The 16,148-nt window shown below is 27.7% G+C and overlaps 1 protein-coding gene across 1 annotated transcript in view; it reads right to left on the reverse strand.

Moving 5' to 3' along the window:
* Positions 1-16,148, reverse strand: part of LOC129960086 (four and a half LIM domains protein 2-like) — a 145,279-nt gene that overhangs the window by 76,096 nt on the left and 53,035 nt on the right. The window contains exons 2-4 of the mRNA XM_056073183.1: positions 8,460-8,631; positions 7,393-7,626; positions 1,904-2,119 (exon numbers count right to left, since the gene is read on the reverse strand). Of these exons, the coding sequence (XP_055929158.1) occupies positions 1,904-2,119; positions 7,393-7,626; positions 8,460-8,631 (622 nt within the window). The remainder of the gene's footprint in view (positions 1-1,903; positions 2,120-7,392; positions 7,627-8,459; positions 8,632-16,148) is intronic.

Genomic DNA, 16,148 nt, shown 5'->3' on the forward strand with positions numbered 1-16,148 from the left:
GCGTATACTCTCAACAGTACATCATATATCAGGGCAGAGGATTGCGGTATTACCGGAACAGCCTGTTTAGAAGAAATTCATTTAAAGAAACGCATTTTAACAGCAATACCTATGAATATGGTAAAGAATGTACGAAAATGATATACAAGATTTTGCTATTATAACAAATATTACAAAATATAATTCAAAATCCTGTTGTCTACATCTCTTTAAGTTCACCAACAGCTTGAAGTGATTTGTTTCCCCTATAACGCTTCCTACTTGCCGTTCTGAATATGCCGGTCTATAAAAGGATTGGATTGGTGCAATACTGGATTTCTGAAAGTCTATAGAATATGCTTTCATTGGGACATCTACAAACAAACTAATAATCTCGAAATAAGTCTATCAAATGAAATTATATAGCAAATGCTCAATGTGTTTTTGAAAATTTAACTCTCTAAGCAATTTTAATTGATCTCGTTTCGGGTATTTATTTTGACAAATATTTTTCACGAAATGTAAAATTCCTCCATGAATTTTTTTAAAGCATAAATCCATTTCTTTATGATAAATGCAATGGTTTTTTGTTAGATTAGGAGAATTAGTAAAAATATCGGAGAGACCAAACGTCGCACGACAGTTTTTTTTTTTTGGAGAAAATATTTAGATACGAATCACATACTGATTACATTTGAATATTTTTCAATTTTATCTCATCTCACATCCATCAGCGCCATATCACAAAATTTTGAGGTACCAGTACGTTATAATTCTTTGGCAACAATGTTAGTAGCACAAAAACTTACGAGATGGCGCTGTATGACATAGTCAGCATGAGAGCAATAGAAAAAGGCTTTAATATTTATTTATAAAAAAATGTCTTGTTTGTGTAAAATCGCATTTTTTCAAGAAAGACAACTTTATAGATAAACAGCAAAATCTTAGCTAAATATAAAATATGATCCAAATCGATAGAGCCGTTTCCGAGATACACGAAATAAATTTTTATATATACAAGAATTGCTCGTTTAAAGTAATAAGATAAGCTTGTTGCATATTTTTATGAAATCTAATTCTACAAATTTAAATATCCGATTACTTTTTAGCAATATGAGAGATTTTTTCAGTTATTGCTAAGAATTTTTAATGTAGGTTTAATGATCCTTTGCTTTATTTCCGGTAACATTTCAAATTAAAAAAAACTTTTCAATAGCTTTATGAAACAATTTTACATTCGATTAATGAACACTTTTAAGCAGTGGCAGATTTTCGATTAAGTAGAGAGATTAGGCAGCTGCCTAAGGTCACTCAGCTGCAGATAACCGCAACCGAGTAATCTTTCTAATCGAACCCCCTTCGATTTAAGAGATGTCAATAATTTATTTGTTAAACAAATTTGTAAAAAGTACAAATTCTACGAATATAAAACATTTGGATATTATAAAAAAAATTTCAAGCACAGTTGGCTAAATTCCTATCTGTTTGTTTTCTTTAAATAATTACTGTAGATTTTATATATTCTAGAGTCTTACCTACGAAAGGAAATGTCTCGCAATCACGAATCATAATAAATAAATAAGTAAACAAAACATACATTTCCACCAATTCACTAAAATAAATATAAAGAGACGAAAATAAATCATTATCAAGTTGTTAAGTTGCTAATATGCTGAAACATGGAACTAAATTAACTAATTTATTAAAAGAGAATGTAGGTAGGTGTATATATAGGTTACACCCTTGGTAATATATCCTTATAGCATATATTAAGACAAAAGGGTGACAAAATTCTTAAATTCTCCGCTGCTTTTACGCATTCATAGAAGGAATAAAGAAATAAAAATCATTTATTACAGCATCCCTGAATATAATTTCTCATAAACACCTACAGTATTTAAAAAAAAAAAAGTTTCTCACTTACTTCATCACAGGCAGCGCATCTGGGTTTGATTTGTTCGGCGAAATGTCTTTCGCAGTACAGTTTTCTGTCTTTAACACAGTGCGTGAGGTCGACTAGTAATTCATCACAGGTGCTGCACACAAAACATGCGGGATGCCAGCAAATGGACTCCCCGAATTTCGGTGCGATGACTGCAACGTCTCCTTTTAACATCGTCCCTCGACACTTCGCACATTCCTGCCACATAAAAAATACATCGATTAATAAATAAGAAACCAGCGGGGGGGGTGTATTCTTTCAAAACACTTTCTCATATACTTTAATAAAAGTTTATCCCCCTCCTCTACAATAAACGTGTGGATCTCGGGAAAGGCCGCGAACGTCACGAGTACACAGATACATAGATTTTTATTTTCAGAAATGACAGTTGTGTGTTTCGAAATATAGTAAAGAAAACTGGCCCTTGTATATTGACTGCACGTCAATGGCATACAATAATTACAAAGGATCTGTCTTTGGCATGAATCTAGAATTTTTACTAAATCAAACGTGCGATCTTTGCCGATGAATCACCGACACAAGTACCAGAAAATTGAATATATATTCTCGATGTTTTTTATTTTTGATCGATGAAACCGAAATCTGACAAAGAATTACAATTGTAGTCACACGATCACAAATCAAATTTCAATTATTTAAGCCACTGTATTTTTGAGATATTGCATTTACATGCATGCAAAAGTATACAGACAGACAGTCAACCCTTTGACAAATTTGGTTTCAAATATGATACAGATCTACAAGGTGATTGCTTTTCGCTCTCCTGGTATGGCATTGAATTGCATCCACCCTGATGGTGAGACGTATCTCTTACGGGAGGGTTGTACCGTTGCCGGTGATAACCATTCTCGCTTCAATGCTGTTGTGACGACTATCCATTTTTCCTGGATTCCTTTAGGTTGGACTGGTGTTTCACCGATGCGTTTGCCAGGTTCACTACATTTATATGGTCTCAATTGTACAGGCCATTTAATGGATATGGTTATTTTTATTTTCCATTTATTAACACTCAAACACTAGGGGATAGCTTTATGATAAACACCTTTAGTTGAGTATGGAATGCTTTATTGAAATGCTTTTGAAATATACTTCAGACCTGATGAAGTTATTATTCAGAACAATAACCCAAATCTCACAATTCGAAATAAAATAATATTATGGGTATAAACTAAATTATCAAAACAAAAAATTGGATATTTGGATGTAAAGTCACTTTTTAAATAATTTTCTTATAGGCAAATAGTTATGATCTTTCTATGACTAATGAAATCAATTACGTGTGTTGCTAATTTTAAACTTTTAATCATTTTGTGACTTCAAGCTTCCGAAAATTTCAAAGTTCAAAAGTTCATATGAATGTAATACAATAGATGAAAGAGATTTTACAGAATGTATTTTAAAAAAAAAAAGTATTTTCTAAAATAAAATTTGCTCAGTTATGTAAAGGCATTTCTATTTTTCTAAAATAGTAAAACTTTCATTCATATTTGGTGGGAAAAGAAAATTTGAAGAATTGGAGTTACTTGATCAGTAACTTCAATTCCTCAATTTTTCTATTTTTGGTCTTTCTGATTAGAATCTCGTTTAATTAACAAACCATTGGATTTAGATACGGTAAGAATTTCACAGGAAACTTCAGAGACGGTCACAAGTTTAAATCTGATTGTTTTTTAACATGTGTTCTTTTGAATATTTATAAATTATTCAGAGATAAGAATAACTTTTTTTGTTTTATGATTAGAGTATCAAAAGAGTTTCTTTAATCAAAGTTCTTTAGTCAGAGTATCTAAAAGTTTTCTTTAATGTATTAATAAATTCCACAGAAAAAGACCTTCAATAAATCAATTCACTTGTTTCTTACAAGAAAAACAGATTTACACACTGCAAAATTCTTTTACATACAGAAAGATCTTTCAGGATTTAATTCCGCATTTATCTCCGGGTGCTTCGAAATGGATTTGAACAACAGAAACTACGATACCTAATCCTAGATGGATCACGTTAATTAAGCAAAATCTGATAAAATGTGAAGATTAATTGCAACATTACTAGCTGGAAGATTTGTAGAATATTTATAATATATTTCATTTGAGCTCAAAAAGTACTTTGTAGTTTGTTAAGAGAGTTTTGTGTAATGCCATGATTTCACTTCGGTTCTTCTTTCAAGCTTAGTGTTTTACATTACGATAGCATCACTTTATTTAACAAAATTCTTCACTTATACAAATGGCTACGCATTTCATTTTATAAGTAAAGTGATTCTTATTGATAAATATATTTTATCGAAGTGCTTGGTTTTTAAAAATTTACTAAAAGTATTTCATCACTTTCAATGATATTTGTATTAAACTCAGTACTAAACTCTGAACAATTCATACAGATTCATGAAAAATTATCACGAACAGAACTCAAATTTTAGATATTAGTGAGAAATTAAATTTTCCGAATCTTTTCAGCATTTTAGAATAAACTCTACCCAAACATTGATAAGTTATTTTACCGAATAGAGCTCTTTATTACATTAAAATAGATTACTTTGTCAACCTCTGAATCACGTATTAAAATCAATTTATTATTTTTAAGGAAAAGAATCACAAATAAAAGGAAGCTTGCCTGCTACATAGGAATATTTTCAAATAATAAAACTAATTGTTTTTATTTACTTACTGCTATTTACATTTACTTTATTTGTAAAAAGATAATTCTATATTTAATCTCGATATACTTTTTATTAATAAACAGTTAGTTCATTAGGATATAAAGGGAAGTCATTTATTACTTTCATTTGTAGAAATTTAGTTTCGATAAAAATTTTTTTCCCGATTTACGCAAATTGCTTCTTAAAATTCTATTTTTACTAATTTTTAAAAAATAAAACTAATAGAACTTCTTCTAATTAATAAAAATTTAATTTCTTGTTGGTAAGTTTAAAAATCAATTATCGAATGATAAATTCCCCATCAATACCGGATCTTCTCGTCGTCATTTATCTCACTACTTTTCTACTGACAGAATTTTGAATCTAATTATAGTAGAATTACTGAGCAATTTACTGGGCAATTTTGAACTAACGTGTTAGATTTACTGTCAAGTCTTGGCAAATCGAACAACCTTCAAGCATAATTTTAATTAAATCTAGTTAGTTTATAATAAGTTCATTAGCATAATTATTGTTAGTTTATAACATTTTCTGTGCCATCCTTGTTTCAGATTAAGTTAATTTATACATTTTCTGTAGCGTTTTAAATTAAGTGAGCTTATATTATTGTATGTAGTATGTTTACTTTAATACAAATTTTAAACAGTGGATCTTTATAGCACAACTATTTAAAACCCAGTAATATAAAAACTCTCCATTTATGAAATCTAAAAATATATCAGATTCCTATTAGCTAGTTTGTATAAAGACATTTGATATAAAATGAATAAATTAATACTGATATAATTAATTGAAAGAATTAGTTATTTTAATTGAAACATAATGCATCTGCCTCATATCATGAAAAAATTATTTTTTGCTTATTATGACGAAAGACACTAAGTGAAGAGTGATCATGAAAAAAAATTTCAATCGAGATTTTTACACTGACTGATCTAGAGTATGTGGTACAACTAATAATGATATAAAATTAAAAACAAAATCGGATTCAGTGTTTATTTTTTAAGCCTGTTAAAACAGTTTATTTTTTAATAAATTGCAATTCTTTTATTTGTTCAACTTTTGTTAATAAAATTTTGTACTGTTAGTGAGATTCATTCGAAATGTCAAAAACTTAAAAAGAAATTAAATTATAACGAAAAAGGATAAAGGATTATAAATAAAAGTTAGCAAAAATAGCAAGAAAGGTAGCCGAAAGTATTAAAATAAAAGGAGCATATTTCATAATTCTGCATGATCAATTCTAGAATTAGGAGTTCGAAAATTTTATAATTTTTTTTAAAGATGTGTCTTTAACTGATTTTTTTTAAATCCCTGCTATGTATTTCGCAAAATATTGAAAACTGTTTTTGTTGCGATTTACATTTCAAGTTGTTAAATTACTTCAAAATGAATGAATTATTTATGAAGTATTGCTCTTCAATAAAGAGGAAGCTGTTATTATAAAACAGTAGAGTTTAGATAGAGAACGGATAGAAATTTGTTCCACAGCAATCGAAGATATTGCCGAAAAGCTAAGATTAGTTACTTACTTTCCAACAATAAGTAATATAGTTATTGTTTTTCTTTTCTAAAAAGTAGGTTATGCAGTAAATAAAGGCGTAATTACAAACGACTACTCAGATCCATCCTGAAGGCACATGGAAGAAACTAAATGATCGGACCGCCGCAAAAGCATTGGCAGGAACTATAGTTGAGTACAAAGGGCCATCACCGGCCACGGTACATCCCCTCCCATAGGAGGCATGTCCCGTCACCGACAGAAGATAGCATTGGCAGGAGCTAAGTTTGAATATAAAGGGCCATTACCGGTCACGGTACAACCCCTCCCGTAGGAAGTATATCCAATCATCAGTAGAGGGTAGCTGACTCCACACCATTTGTGTACCCACCAGGATAGCGAGAACCAACTATCATACCGGAAGCTTCTCATCCCTATGTCTGAGGAGTCCCCTCGTGGAATCATATAAAGGGCAGCATGCATGGCTAGAAGAGTACATTTCAGACATTTCGAGAATCTTCGGTGGATTTTCTTGATACAACTATCAAGTTTCACAAAATATAACTGTTCCAAAAATATTAAAATGTAACGTAATAAAAAAGTATAAAGCCTCTGAAATGTTATTTATTACATTTATACATAAACTAAAATATCAAATAATGATTTGTGAATTTTCTGCTAAAAAGGTTCTATGAATTTCAAAAAGTGAAAAGAAATGAATTTCTGATATAAATGAAAAAGTCTTAGCCAGACGTAATAAGAAAAAATAAAGTCATTATTTTATATTACTTTATAATGTAAAATTCCCAGATTTAAGAATCATGCAGTTTTAGAGTAATAACCATGGACAACATCGTAAGAGTTTGTGAATCTATTTATACAAACACTCAGTTGGAAATTCATCAGTAATCTGTGATTATAGCTGGATAATTCGGATTATTTAAATTTACTTGTTAAATAAGGGTTGGAATAAATAAGTGATAAATTGGGTACACTTTATGACTCAAGAACCATCTAAACATTTTAATAATTTGTCCAAATGTAGGAACTGAAGAATTTCGAGATAAAATAAATCGGCCAACATGCTATTATTTATGTTCTAAGTACCTCAAGAAGTCAAAATCACAGATTTTGAATGCAAGAAAATTTTTTTAAAAAATGTCATCTTTCCAAACATATTTCACTTATGGTTACAGTGGATTGCTTTATTTGAACTATTTTGATGATTATTTTATTTAAATATATTCATCATAAAAGGTTGTCGCGTGCGTTGCTCTAAACCTTCCTCACCTTTGGCTTGTCAAGGTACTCTCTGACGTAAGCTATGTCGAGTGCTAATTCATTCCTCATATTTACAAAATCTTCGAAAGACTTCTGATGCATTTTGTCAAGATAGCTGCAGTAAGCGAGGGCTAAGTCTTGTTTGGGAAGTTGAAGAACCAGCTGCTTTTCTCGGTACTGTTCCCCAGGTGACTTCCATCTTGGAACTTTGTTATTGGGAAGCTGGGCAAAATATTCATCTATCTGAAATAGTTGGAAAATATTTATACACCTGTTAATAAAGCATATCGATTGAAGAAATGAATGCTAAACTGAAGATTTAAGTTTTGAGAAATCTATCCATTTCATTTGCGAAGTGGAGCTCAAAACTGCGATTAACAACGTCTATAGGCCCTAGAAATTTCTTTCATTAAGCAAATTAAATGAAACCGAGGGTAGCACAAGAGTGAATCATCGCTGCTTTGAACTATGCGTGCTTTTAATTTCTTTTTCGCAAGTATTTTCATTCTCTTCCAAGAGAGCTCTCGATTATATTTCAAAACAGTATCTTGTCTATATATTTGGTTGGCATACAATTTTTTCGCATTCTGCATAATTATGTAATTTCTAGTCAATATTATTCACCCTTTCTATATCAATTATCATTTTTTTGTAAACATTTGCAGAAACTATTCATGTGCATAAATTGAAAATAATACACATTAAAATAAGCAGTTAATATGTGAATAGTATCTTGTTTTTCTAAAATTTATCAGCAATTCTTAATTCCTAAGCCAACAACTGATTGAAAACTTATAAGAATTAAAAATAACTTTTTCGACATGAAAATAATATTTTTTTCAATTTCTAAACAAATTTTGTCATAATTTAAACGCAGCTGTGGAGGACATAAAGTTTCTGACAAATTTTTATATTTTGAAATAATTATTTACAGATTTTACTATTTAACAATTCTTTGTTATATTTCATTTTAGAGTGTACAGACTGTACTATATGGCATTTTAGACTTTAGACTGTACAGAAATGCCTTCGATTTACGAGTTTATGTAATTTGAATCAATTGCTGCTTCACTTACTTTATCTGCGGGTAAACCTGGAGGCGTCCAAGCATAAACTTTATGAGGTTCTTTTTGATTTTCTTTGCAAGAGCACTGAGAATCTGGACTTATACCCAGTCTGTTTTGTATTTGCAGCAGATTTTCTTCAACTACTGTGTGGTTTTGAACTTTACAATTTCTACAAGATTTTCTAGAAATATAATAGATATCAGAAAGAAAGAAAGATATTTCCGAATGTATAATTGTTTAAATATTAATAAAAATTAACATTTTTACAGCATTATTGGAAACCATGAAATAATCATATAATTCACTGAAATTAGTAATTGAAATCATAAAAAATGGAAACAATCAACTTTCAGAATTCCTTTACCTTCCCATTTAATTCTTAGAATCATGTATTTCATTCACATAATAATTACATCACATCGCATTTATACATGTCGAAAAATACATTTTGTCGTTTGATATGAAAATATTATTGAGAAAAGTTTTTATAACAAGGTGAAAATTGCTTATAGCTTCATATCCAAAATTGTTTTAACATTTCTATTCTTATGCGGAAAGAAAATTTCATGCAAGTTCTTTATTTTATTTTCTCATTAAAAAAATTTGTATTTCTTCCCAGTATTTTTGACATAAGGCAAGGCGACATCATATGCGAAAGAATAAACTTTAACACTTTTCTTTCCGTTGAAGAATTTCAGAAATGTTTAAAATAGGCATAAAAGCTGATATTAGTTATTCTGGACAATACTCAATGACATAACATTGTGTTTATTGCTTTAATACTAGCTTGAGGCATAATTCATTTGAAAAAAAGTTTGATCATCTTCATTCAGATCAATAATATATTTTTTTAATTATTTTTTAGATTGCCACAATGCTCAAAATTCATCTTACTTTTTTGATATATGTATCACACATCAAGTAATTTTTCACTTTTTAAGAAATACATTTAATTATTTCTACCTATAACAGAATAAAATATAATTTTTTTATAATAGTTTCTCTGATATCTCATTCATTTATCTTTTAATTCAAACAAAGAAACTAATAAATCGTCTATTTAGAAATGCTCTTAAAAAGAGAATTTAAATTAGCTATTTTTTAATATCAAAGTCTCTTGAATACGCTGGTAGAAAATGTTAATTCAATTTCTCTTTTTTATGGTTTGAAATATCATAAAAGCTTTTGAAAGGTTTATTAAAAACTGAATAATTAAAATTTGCTTTAATTTACAGAACAAATTCATGAAAACACATGATCCAGAGAATTACGAGCTCTTAAGAGCTAACAATTCTGTATTTTAAAACAAATTTTATCCACAAAATGGAACACCCATGCAAGAAAAATTTCTTTCATTAATTTAGAAACAACAAGAAACGCTCCCTCAATGCTTTTCCAACTATGACGCACATTGAAAAATCACTAAGAGGGTTTCAGGAAAGGCCTGTAAAAACACGAAAAAATGACTGGAAAAGGAATATGAAAAATTAAATTATGTACATTCAAAATAAACTACCTCCCTTAAAATAAGTGAATATATTTTGATGATAACTGATTAAAATTAAAAAATTCCTTAAAATTGTTAAGTGGAGGAAAATTAAAAAGATATTCGATGGGGGAAAGTTATTAAAACCGACTTAGAAAACTGCGCACTAACTCTAAATAGTCGATAATTGCTGTTCTGTCTAAAGAAACAGATATATATGTGTATAAATATACGAATAATAATTAATGAATTATCAATCGCAATAAAAAAATTGTTTTTTTCAAGCGCATTTTTGAAGGAATTTTTCACTGTTGATATAGCTATGTAAAGAAAAAATAGTGTTCGGTTAAATATTAATTAGATAAACATATTTTTGGAATTAAAACGTACTTAAACTAAGATTAAATTCTTAAAATTCTTATGCGACGAAATAAGAAGTAAAATTAAAAACAAACAAACAATGTTTTCAATGAATTGAAATAAAGTTTGGATTGCATAAGGAAAAAGACCGTGAAACGTTCCATTTTTATATTTTTGAATAACGTATTTTAAATGCTTTTTACTCTCTCTAGTATTTTTTTAAAAATTTCAGGTGTTAAATTGAAAAATCTATTCAGTATTGTAAAAAAATATATTTACATTTCATGACATCTCGGTAAACCGACAGATTGTGGCAGAAAATATTTTAAAATATTATTTTACGCATTTGAAAGCTGTTAATGTCAGGATACCTAACAAGAAAGACATTTGAAAATCTATTTAAATGAGTCAGAAATGACAGCCATTATGCAAGATTGGTAGTTTTCAAGTTTCATTTAAAGAATTTATTGCTTCATTTTTTATTTCGATTATAAAAAACATTCAAAAACAGCAGCATCAGATTTTTACTGAAAGACACCGATGATCAAACTGTGTTGCAAATTTCATTTTCAATCTCATGAAAGGAAATGCTAAAAGTGATTAGAATTTTAATGTGTCTTTATTTAATTCCTTTCTTCTTAAATAATTGTTTTAGTAAAATTAATTTAAAAAGGGGTACAAACTAAGAAACAAATCATGATTACAATTACAACAGCAGAATAATTAATATCTTAGTTAATCGGTTAATTAAAACCTTTTCTGTATTATTCAATAGTTTCTAGATCTTATTGTCCTCTAGATACTATCTAACCATCTCTAGCACAAATTGAAAGTGGAAATACATAAAAAAGCCCATTACTCAGGGCATGCCAAATGGTATCAGAGGCCAAGAAAGGATTATAAAATCTGATGATAGCAGAAACAGCATCATGTCACGCATATAATTTGTGTGAATCGAGCATTTTCTCTTTTCAAGAATAGTAATATTAATCTTCATGCTTTCTTTGAAGAAAATCCCTATATGGTTTTTGAGCAAGAAAAAATAATTTGAAAAATCGGAAAAAAATGAATTTTAAGATTTTTAAATGAATTTTGATACAGATTGTTTCAACCGAATCATGCATCATGGAAATAACTTTTGAAATGAGTTGATTTTATTTGTACTTCTGAAATTTATGCCGTATTTCTATAAATTCTTGACTCATTTTTAATCTCTGTTTTAAAATTGTAAAAATAATTTAAATAAGAAATGTAAAAATAATTTTAGTCCGAAATGTAAAAATAATTTAAAACAAGTATGTGACGGGTTTTCATTGCAACAAAATATGTAGTATAGGAATAATTTGGTATCTTTTAAGTCGCAACCAATATAAAAAGAGCAATAAGATTATTTGAATGAAGAAAATATTTACTAACTATGAATCATGATTATTCAAGCATGAGTTTATACGAGTAAGAATATTTCAACCATTTAAACATTAAAATAGTTATTTTATCTAAATATAGTAGTGTAATTATAAATTCTATAAATTGCTAATTTCTTTAGTGAACAAAGCATTGCATTGTTTCAATGATAAGAACTTCAAGAAGCATTAAGAAAAATCTGAATTTGTACTAAATATTATTCCATTCTAAAATCTGTTCCAATACTCTAAACGCTCCCTTAATATCTTTATCTTTTTAAAGTAGCAACTGTCCTTACTCTTGTGATGTAAAATATATTGAAAGTCAGACTATAATCATTGCTAGTTTAGAGAATTGCCAATGAATCCAGTTGTAAGGGCCGATAAAAAATTTAAATAATTTTTAGTTCGGAATTGAAATTTATACAGGATCAATGGACAGATACTTAATGAAGTATGCATATATAATTCTTAAAATATATTCAAAGGTTTTTATTTCTTTAAATAAAAACAAAAGATTTACTTTAAGAATTTCTTTCCTACTTCAATCTATGCTTTCTTATCTACTTAAAAATCAGCACCAAAATGCTCTTTATTTTTTTGTTGATTTGCTACAGTGCTGAGTTGTTTAAATATAGCAGTGAAAATTATATATGTATTAAACGAATTTATATAATAAATGTTCGTATGGATTTAAGAAAAGAAACAAAAGCTAATGTAATAATTCAGGGAATCTACAATCTTTTTTTTAATCACCCCTTCCCCACATAAGTATCAATAAATGTTTATCACGTCATTTTATCAATCCATTTTATAGCAAGTATTATCAAAATTGATATAAAATAAATTCTTAATTCAATTATTTTAACTTTATGTCTTTGCTTTTCAATTAAACACCGAATGAAAATTATATCCACTGGTTTAATTAGTTGATGGTTCATTTTAAAATATTTTGCTTATCTATCTGAGGAATGCTCCAAGTTCACAAAAGGTTTACTTCGACAACATTGAAAATAGCTGCAAAGTTGCTAAAAACGTGACTGGTGATTTGTATAGGTAACATTTTTCAAGGATTACACACATATATATTTTAGTGATAAATTCTAGAACTTAAGATTTCACTCCAAGTTCAGAGTGATTAAGGAATTCAAGAAAAATATTCGAAATAATATTAAATAAACAGGAATTTGACACAAATGTTAAAAATTATTTATACAATATTTTATAGCAAATTTGGCATGTGATGAATAGTGAATACTTAATTCTTTATAATGCACCATAAAATAAGATGAATGAAAAATCTTTTTACCTGTTTAATGAGCGAAAAACTGATTAAAGAAGTAACCAATATTAGCATTTATTCTATCTTAATTTTAGCGCAAAATATGTTAATCAAAATGCTATGATTCTATTTCACAATTCTAAGAAGCATAAAAAAGTTAAGTGTTATATGCTTATAACTATTATTAAGAATAAGTTAATTCTAATAATCATTCTCTGCTAGTTGAAATGTAGTTCATAACGATTTTTAATTTGTTATTTCTTCTTTCGAAGTTACATAATGTTTTTTCTAATCTGTACATCCGCAGCTCTTCATTTATTATCGTTAACAATTTTTTTCAGATGTGAAATCGACGTTTCATTAAAAAAAGGAGCGTCCGTCAAACTGAATATTTTTTTAAACGTGAAATTATAAATGTGAATTTTTCATCTGCTTTCAGAAATGTCGTGCTTTTATATGATCTTTCATTATCAATAATTTTAACTAAATGAATTTTCGAACAAAATTTTAGATAATATTTTGTAATTTATATGAAATATAAGAATATAAGTAAAAATGTTTAGAAAAAAAGCTCGCGATAAACTTATATGTGAAGGAGGATTAATGGAATTTGTTAAAAAAGAATCTATTAAATTAATTAGCAAATAATACGGAGAGACAATTTACATTTAAATTTTGCATTTACATATTAGAACAATTAGTAATAAGAAGGCTGTGTTATTTATAAAGCAGAATATTGTTTGTTGATCAAAGTTTCTAATTAAATTTAAAAATCGGTCGATTTAAAAAATATTTGCCTTCTTCCATTAACTAATTGAAGTACTAAATTTTCTATTATCATAAAGGATAAAAAAAAAGTTTCTCTGCATCAGATTCTCACATTACGTATAATCGGAAGAATTTTAATTTCTTATCCTCTTTCTTAGATAAATTACCTCTTAAGTATTACTGCATTTAGATATTATAATTTTATGATTATAATGAAAAGTATACATTCGCAAATTTTTGCGCCAAATTTTAAGGTTTCATCATCATATTTCTTAATTAATGAATCATGCATTCGAAACATCTGCATCATAAAGAATGGAATAGGTTATTTTAATAATTATTCTATTTCATCTTCTAATTGGATTTGATAAATGCATTCAAATCATAAAATTGAAAATAGAAACAAAAATTATAAAAATAATTTAAGTAACCATCAAATATTCTACTTTTATTCATAAACATATTTTGATAAATATTTCGTAAGAGTCATGATAATATTTCACATTATTTATTTATTAAAGTTCGAAACACAGTACTTCAACAAAAATATAAGGAAGTTGGGAACTTCTTAAAACGAGTCCACTTTGTCGGGAGCAATGAAACAATACCATATATCAGCCGTGTTGCGAGTTTTGACACATTAGCGTATCATCAAATGCAATCCCATCTGGTGAAACCAATTATCCATTGCAATAAAACATACTGCAATGATTTCTCAATGTCAAACTTCTCCTTTGAAAGGTTATGCAAATATTGTCATTCTCAACTAGACATGAAAGGACTTATTGTGTATCTTATGATGATGCAATGCTGATTCATCATATACAGATGGATTTCTTTTCCCGCTGTTTATCTGAATAGACATGAATCATATTAAAATAGTGTTGCTTAGAATAAAACGAAATTACGATTTGTGCATTGCTAGTAATATTTTTTAATAATGCCAGAAACAATAATATACTTTTCTGTGATTAATTTAAATGAAATCACCAATTGACCAGATATCTAGAAATAAACTTGAAATCCCGGATTTTAATTATTTATTCTGAAGTAAAAAATTCGAATTCCAATAAAACGTCCAAAACTTTACTTATATACAATTATCTGATATTTAAAAAGTTGAACTAGATTTAATTATTAAGAAATATATAAAAAACTACAAAAAAAAAATAACGTAAAACCTATTTATCATATCCAATTTTCATTATAGTGGAATATGATGATCTTTTGATTGGAAAAAACTTGAAGATTTTTCTCCTTAAGTGACTAGATGTCCCTGATTAGTTAGGATAATCTTAATTTTGAACTTCGCGTGTTGGATTGAAGAATGTTTGAGACGCGAAATGAATTAATTCTTTTTCTTTCTGAATTAATTACTTCATATTAAAAAAGTTTAACTAGATCTAAATTTCATAAAATTTAGCTTTTGAAAATTTTTTTATTTTTTTATTTCTGTTGTATACTGAAAGTTCATCCAAATCTGACCAATGTATATGAATAAGCCAGGAAAATTAGTTGAAGTTCATAGAAATATGCTTATTTTCATTTTCTGTTTTTTTTTTTTCAAATTTTTAATACGTAAATATTTTATTGTTTCTTATTTATTTTATTTATTTCTTGAATTATATACAATAAATTTCTCTTGTTCTTCCAGTCTGAAATTTGGAGCAAGCCAATAGTCAGAAGTTGTAAAGCTCGTAGACCAGAAAATATGGCCAACATAATTTTTAACATACATTTTTTTATCGATCAAAATTGAACCCATCATAAACAGATAATTTTGTTAATATTTAAGGTTTTAAGTCATTATTCAAAAAATAAAATAGTACTGATTTTCTAAGGCCCATAATAATTTTAATATATGATTTTCTATGATTTAGAGTTCTAAAACCTCGGATATGATGTTTAAGTGTAATGATAGTATAAAAACTATAGCAACATTGGCACAAGAACTGTAGCAAGCCATAAACTATTATTCTAAAATCAGATGTTACTGATTAACATATATTTTTATTTAATTATTCATTTTATATGCATTATCATTTAATTGTTAAAAAGTTGAGAAAAATAATATTTATCAAATCAAATGACATCTTGATGTTATTTGGTTATATAAAGCGTTAAATAAAAAAGATAAGCATTTTCTCAACTTAAAGCTTTGCAAGATTTTTTAATAGATGCATTTATTTATACTGCTCAATAAATGTTATTTGTCAGGTGATTTGGAATATACATTTAAGCTTTAACATTAACTTAGCACTAAACTTTAATATGAGATAAAAGTATTAAATACATACTCATTGTGATATCTTCTACAGATTATCTATTCAATTTTAACTCTTCAAAATGGAAATCATGCAAATATTGTCATATTCTTGAAAAGAAATAATAAAATAATA

The sequence above is a fragment of the Argiope bruennichi genome, chromosome X2 (assembly GCF_947563725.1).
Source record: "Argiope bruennichi chromosome X2, qqArgBrue1.1, whole genome shotgun sequence".
Lineage (NCBI taxonomy): Eukaryota > Metazoa > Arthropoda > Arachnida > Araneae > Araneidae > Argiope > Argiope bruennichi.